The 7,123-nt window shown below is 54.8% G+C and overlaps 1 protein-coding gene across 1 annotated transcript; it reads right to left on the bottom strand.

Moving 5' to 3' along the window:
- Positions 1–643: 643 nt before the first annotated feature.
- GML (glycosylphosphatidylinositol anchored molecule like) lies at positions 644–4,393 on the bottom strand. Its single transcript, XM_087825200.1, has 4 exons — positions 4,068–4,393; positions 3,660–3,739; positions 2,976–3,083; positions 644–936 (listed from the first exon to the last, which is right to left on the bottom strand). The coding sequence occupies exons 1-4, from the start codon at positions 4,391–4,393 to the stop codon at positions 644–646; spliced, it is 807 nt and encodes a 268-aa protein (XP_087681326.1).
- Positions 4,394–7,123: the final 2,730 nt, after the last annotated feature.

Below are 7,123 nucleotides of genomic sequence, written 5' to 3'. Positions count from 1 at the left end.
TTTCTGTCCCTCCATGCCATTTTTCTGACAGGCCAAGTGCAGTGAAAGACAGCAGCAGCCTGGACTCTCCCTGCCATTTTGGGGCCATCACAGCTGGCTTTGGGGTCCCACACCCTGCTCAGCTGTCAGTTCTGGGGGCACATGCTATCACTGAGTGAAGACGACCCAATTCCTGCAGAGCCTGTCTGACCCACACAGGGACGCTGGACAGTCACCAGTGGCAGTGCTCCCTCATTGCCAACCACAGGCTCTGCTCCCACACCCCAGCCCAGGAGCTGCCAGGATGGTCCGAGGTCGCCCCAGGGCCCTAAGGTCTGCCTACAGCTGGAACCCCTCTTCCAGCTGAAGTACACTGTCGCCTATAGCTGATCTGCTTTTGATTGAAGAAAAAAAAGTGTGTTTGGTCTGTGTGAGGTGATGTTAAAGAGAAAAAAGCTTATCAAATACGAAAAAATACACAAAGAAAAAGCCCTGACTTTGCAGCACTCAAACAATACTGTGCTTTATTGCTCTCTGAAATAAGCTGAAAATGGGTAACTTGCCAGCGGGGGCCTGTGGGTCAGGGTCTCTGGTTCACAAGACAGCAAAGAACTTTGAGGAATGGGGGAGGTGACAGGGTCCTCGTCACTGAGATGAGGGCTTCTCAAGTCAGTGTCCTGCTGACCAGGATGCAGGCAAAGCTCAGGAAGAATCCCGAGACCCCCAGGCGCAATGCCCTATCTATCGCCTCCTCGATCGCTTCACCAGGTAAGATGTCCCGCTCCACATTGTTGGGTCCTCCTTGATTGCAGTGATTACCATTACAGCAAAGAACAAAATAGAAACTATTTGTCCTCAGGAGGTGATAAGGGGCTCGTGGAGGCATTTGGGCCTCATAGACAAACGTGCAGTTGTCTGTACAGTTCTTGTAAACGTGTAGTTCACGAGGGCTCACACCTAATAAAGAGATGAAAATCACTGATTTCACATTTTCTGCTTGTAAATACCAGAGCACATTCCCATTCAAAGGAACTAGCTCCATGCCCACATCCTACATCCTCAAATGTTACTACATTGCTAGAGAGAGAGGAAGGGAGAGGGGGAAAGAGAGAGAGAAACATCCATTGGCTGCCTTTTGCACGCCCACTACCAGGGATCGAGCGAGCCCACAACCCGGGCAAGTGCCCTGACCGGGAATCAAACTGGCAGCCTCTCGGTGCATGGGACCATGCCCAACCAACTCAGCTACAGCAGCCAGGGCCGTTGCTTGAACTCTTGACTGAGGGAGAATATCCAAGTCCACTGGAGGGTCGGGTTACCCCATGAGCAACTTGTCCTGGAGATGTTCTCTCTGCACCACCAGATCTCTGCTCAGGCCCGCCTCAAATAGTGTATGGGACCTTGTCACGTCGCTGCACTAATGAAAGGTCCTGCTCATTTTCTTTAACCCGCACCCAAGGATATGTTTATTGATTTTAAAGACAGAGGAAGAGAGAAAGACAGAGAGAGAAACATCGATTGGATGGTTGCCTCCCATACTCACCTTGACCAGGGAGGGGACCTGCAACCTGGGTATGTACCTTGACAAAGGAATCCAATCCTTGACCTTTCAGTGCATGGGGGTGACACTCCAACCAACTGAGCCACACCAGCCAAGGCTCCAGTATTATATTTTAAGTTCACCAATAAAGAATGAGTCCTAGAGCCCAGCCGGCATGGCTCAGAGGTTGAGCATCGACCTATGATGCAGGAGATGGAGGTTCGATTCCCGGTCAGGACACACAGGCCCTGGTTGTGCGCTCGATGCCCAGTGGGGGGCGTGCAGGAAGCAGCCGATCAATGAGGACTCTCATTGATGTTTCTGTCTCTCTCCCTCTCCCTTTCTCTCTCAAATCAATAAAGACATTAAAAAAAGAAAAAAAGGGAATGAGTCCTAGAAACCTTAGCCTCCCCCCAACCGCAATAAAAGCAGAACCCCAGGCCCGTGCTTGCAAGCTCTCTACCTACCCACGACCTCGCCCTCGCTGTGTGCCCCCACCTGCCCTGGAAGTTCCAGGACTTGTAAGTAATAAGCCTCATTGTTCAAGTCTCCTCACAGTTACTGCTAAAGGGTGTCTTGCGATCATAATAAGAACCACGGGGCTCGTTGAGCCACACACTGGATGTTGACAGGCTGAGCATGCACAAAAAAAGGTGCCCACTGTAGGAACAGAGCACATGCCCTCAGCTCCTGCCCGCGTCCCACATTGGCAGATGCCCACAGGGTGATGGCAGTTGGTAAAAGGGAGAGGTGGCAACCAGAGAGTTGTTCTGCACACGGGCTGGCATGCACAGGGACAATGAGCTCACAGATGCTGAGGAGAACGGGCTCGCAGATAGGCCCTGAGCAGGCCCCAGACCAGCCTCCCTGCAGGGTTAGTGAAATACTTGCTGGTCGCTGGCTGTGCATGTTCTTCTGGTTAGGGCCCTGGGGAGAGGGACGCCTTTCTCAGAGCATGAGTGCCTCTGAGTAGGAGCCAAAAGCATCTTGGAAGTCAGGCTCTGCCCTGACCCCAAGCTTGGCCTACTGTGTGGTAGACATTGTTCCGAGGAGTCCATGGTGCAGCCACTCCTTAGGCCTGCTTAGCTGGAAGCCCTTGCAGAAACCAGAATCAGTTGGTCACCAGGAACCTCCTGGCCGCTCTGGGACATCTGCTTGCATGGCCAGGGACTAAGCAGGGTGGAGGCCTTGAGGGTCGGTTGCACTCCCAGCCGCTGGGGACCCATGGAGTTGTGTCCTCTGCCCCCACACCTCACAGGGCACGTGTCTGCAGGGCGGCTCACACTGCTCTGTCCTGGGCTGAGCCTAGAGCCTGACAACATGCTCTCAGGATGGGGACAGAGCAGGCCGGGGCCATCAACTGAATGCAGAGAAAAAACAGACTGGCTCTGTCCCCTGAAAGTGCTCAGGCAGGTGACTAATTCACAAGGTGTAGGAAAGACAAGCAGGTACTTACGAATCGAGACTGTCAAACAGCGCCTAACTTCATACTCGCATGTCTTAATTTCTGCACACTCGAAGGAGTTTACGATCGAACACTCATAGCATTTCAGACTATAGGTCCCTGAGAGAAAGGAAAGCAGCACGGGGCTCCTGCTCACACAGGCACTTTCCACCCTGGTACCAGCCCACTGCCCCCTTCCCTGGGCCTCTGAGGATGTCCTGAGGCTCACAGGGCTCAGGGCTCCTGGGCTCCGAGTCCCACCACAACTAGATCCCTGGGCAGAAGCCAAGTACACCAGGAGCTTTACCTGTTCCCAGAGACAGGCTCTAGGGAACGCCCCAAGGCGGCCAAAGCCCTATGCTCTGAGGATGCGGCCCACGTGTCCAAGACGGCCTGACAGTCCTAGGAGGCCAGCACCCTCCCAGCTTTCCTGGGACTCAGCCGCTCTGGCTTGCCTGCAGCTGGACCGCCCAGCAGCCCCCCGCCCCCGCCGGCTGCTCTGGAGGAAGGCTTTCTCCCTCCTGCTGCTCTCCTTGCTCGGGGACACTCTCCAGATCCCCCCTGTGCCTAACTACTGCCCTGACAGCGGCGCTGTCGGCCGGCAAGGTGTTGGGAAGTCCATGCCAACCCTTCCAAAGACAGCTGCTCACTGGGTGCAGCCTCACCCCTCCAGACCCAGGAAGAGCAGATACTTACACGCCGCCTGCGCCACGAGCGCAGACCTCAGGACCAGCAGCAAGGCACAGAGCAGCATCATTTTGCGCAGGACCAGGAGCCTGTAGCCAAGGAGACCAGGGTGCAGGCCAGCAAGCGCGTGAGGACAGCGTGCCGTGCGGCTGCGCGGGTGCGGGGGCCCCGGGCCGGGCGGAGGCTGGGGTGCCAGCGGGCCGGGGCTCCTGCCGAGGGCGCGGGCCAGCTCCGCCCAGGCGCCTGCCCGAGGGCCGCCCCCAGGCCCCGCACAGCAGCCGGAGGCCCAGGGCTGAGCCCGGGGCTGCCCGCCCGGCTCGCGCCCAGGCTTTCTGGAACCTTCCGCGCCCCTCTGCTCCCCAGCTGCCTGGCCTTCCGGAACCCCGCCCTCCCGCTCCCTGACCTTCTGGAACCTACCGCCCGACCTCCCAAAGCTCCCAGGCCTCTGGAGCCTTCCGCGCTGGCCCAACGGTCGCCGCCGCCACAGGGACTCCGAGCGACAGATCCAGGAGCTGCGCGAAGCATGATGGGAGCTGGGCCGGCCCGGGAGGCCCGCCCCCGGGACGCCACCGATCCCAGCAGTCCCCGCGCCTGGGCCGCCGCCGGGCGCGCTGCGGCCGGGCCTCGGCGCTGCTCAGGGCCCGCAGTCCGGCGGTCAGCTGCGCGCTGCGGCCCGGCGGCCGCAGCCTCACCCGCCCTGTCCCGATGCAGGGCAGGGGAAGCACAGCCCCGGGGCGCGCCATGCTGCGGTCTTGGGGCCTGGGAGCCGCGCCAGGTCTTCTGTGTATTTTCTTGTCAGGGGCGCGCGAAGTTTGTTTCATTGTCCGTCAGTCAAGTTCTCTGGACCATCGCTGCCTGTTCGCGTTCATGTCAAAACGCTTAGGCTTTCCGCGCGCGGACTCCTGCCCCGTGGGCCGCCCGGCCCGCTGCCCTCGCAGGTGAGGCCTCGCCCCCGTCCCCCAGGCGCCCTGGGCCCGCGCTCCCGGCGGGGCGTTTCCGCAGCTGCCGCCTGCGGCGCCCCTCCCTCTCCCCCGCCCTCGCTTTGTTGTTGGTTTTTAATCCTCATGGAAGGATATTTTTTCCATTGCTTTACTCAAAGAGTGGAGGAGGGGGTGGGGGAAGCATGGCTGTGAGAGAGACACATGGGCTGGTTGCCCCCCACGCCCTCGGACTGAGGTGGGGGTCAGCCTGCAACCATGGTAGTGCCCTTGGCCGGAACGGAGCCCAGGACCCTTCAGTCCGCAAGCCCACGCTCTAGCCAATGAGCCAAGCCAGCCAGGGCTGAGATCAGTTTTCTTCTGCCTCCTATATTTTTCCAGAGTGGTACAAGGTGTTATCCTCTCTGAGATTGTTTCTCTGAATCTGTCTTCACCGTAGAATTGTGAAGGACATTCTTGTTTTTGTACAAAGTCCTAGATTAGTAGTTATTTCCTTCCACTAGCTTGACATTCTCATTCCATTGTCTTCTGTCTCTCGTGGCTTATTTTCTCTCTTTGGGTCTCGGTTATTAGTCGTCCTGTTGCCCCTTTAGCATTGTGACTGTTTTCTCTGGCTGCTTCGAAGGTTTTCTCTTTGTCTTTGGTGTTTAGCAGGTTGACGACGGTGTGTCTGGGTGTCACTTTTCCCACCCTGCTTCAATTTCTTAAGACTGTCTTAAATCTATGGTACTGGGTATTGATAGCGGGGCTGGGTATTGGAAAACTGTTAGCTCCTAGACCTTGAAATGCTGTGTCTGTCCATCTCTTTCTCTTCCTCTTGGTGATGCTCCTTATCGTTAGTTTCTTCGGCCCACCCAGCGGCCCCAAAGCCCCTGAGGGAAAGCATCAGTCATTGTCACCCGTGTGTCTGTAGAGAAGCTGGGTTCAGCTGGGCAGATCTACTTCTCACTACAGGTCTTGGGTCAGCTGGGATGGTTCTGCTACATGTGGGCCTCCTCCTCCTCCTGCTACCGGCGGGTGAGTGGGCATTGCCTTCGCAGGACAGCGCTAGAGGCATATGACGGCGATCCCAGCCACACAAGCTCGTGTCAAGGCTTTGCTGGGTCACATCTGCTAACAGCTCATTGCCCCCAGCAAGCAAGTCACACGATGGAGCCCAAAGTCAAGGTCAGGGAAATAAACCCAGCCTTTGGTTGAAGGGCCTGCAGAGTTATGCCACAAAGGGTGTTGACAGGGTTGGTAAAGAAACGTGCCAGTGAGGACAGCTGCACACACATCTGGTAGCCCTTCTGCTGCGCGTTGGTCCCCAGGATCCAGCTGGATTCTGTACGTTCCGTTCTTTTAAAAAAGGTCCTGGTCCAGCCCTGGCCAGTGTGGCTCGGTGGTCAGAGCATCGGCCCATGCAACGAAGGGTCGAGAGTTCGATTCTCGGTCAAGGTCACTACCCGAGTTGCCGGTTTGATCGGGCCCTGGTCCGGGAGCATACAGGAGGCAACCAATCGATGTGTCTCTCAATCTGTCTCTCTCCCTCCCTCCCTTCCACTCTCTCTGAAAATCAACAGAAAAAGTACCCTCGGGTGAGGACCAACAACACGAAACAGCAGCAGCAACGCAGCCGTGCTCCACTTGGATGATTTCTGCGACCCACTCTTCTTGTGCACTGAATCCCTCTCTTGGGTTGTGTCTCATCTGCTGTTAGTCCAGCTCTCATTCCTTTCGTCGTGTCCTCGAGTTTTATTTCGTTAGTTTCTGCCACTTTATAATTTTCTCTTAACTGATTTCCATTATTCTTATTACTAACTATCAGAAGCATTCACCTTTGGAAGTGGTTATCAGTTTCCCCCTGGATGTTGCTTTAGCTTTATCCCAAAAAGTTTTGGGGTTTTGTTGGTTTTCTGAATTTTGGTAACTGTTCCACTTAAAGTACTTAAAATTGTCCATGATGTTGTCTTGTGTTTGAGAGGAAAGCCTGTTCTGTAGTTGTTGGGTGCAGGGTGTAATGTCCGTGTATTAATTCAGTTTGTTGAACAACGCTCTTACTGAACTTTTGCCTTCGGGTCTATTATCTGGAGAGATGTGTTTCAGTATTCTGCTGTTTCTGGGTTGATCAGTCTCTCCTTGCAGGGGTAACACTTTCTACTCTATCCCTTTTGAAGGGCTTCTATTACATATAAATTCTCAATTGTTAAAAAACAGGTTTTTCCTGGTGAGTTGAACATTTAGTCATTTATGCCTGTAAGTGATTTTTGCCTTACAGTCAGTTTGAAATTAATAGTGTAAGTCTGCTGTCTCTTCTTCCCTCTTTTACGGTGAACTTTTCAGGGGTCTTATGTTTTTAGTGTGTCTTTTTCTGGATTAAGACAATTCCACCTGATAATCTCTCTGAGCTGGTGATATTACGTATTGTGGCTGCTCTGTCATCAACTATTTGATAATTTTTCTTTCTTTGATCCGTTTTCGCTCAGTTATTCACTTCTCATTCTCATACACATGCAGAAGGTCAAAACTCCATTTCCATCACTTTGGCACCGACTC

Source organism: Miniopterus natalensis, chromosome 16, assembly GCF_054644295.1.
Source record: "Miniopterus natalensis isolate mMinNat1 chromosome 16, mMinNat1.hap1, whole genome shotgun sequence".
Classification (NCBI taxonomy): domain Eukaryota; kingdom Metazoa; phylum Chordata; class Mammalia; order Chiroptera; family Miniopteridae; genus Miniopterus; species Miniopterus natalensis.
Note: the sequence above shows the minus strand (reverse complement) of the source record. Positions and strands in the feature narration are given on the sequence as shown.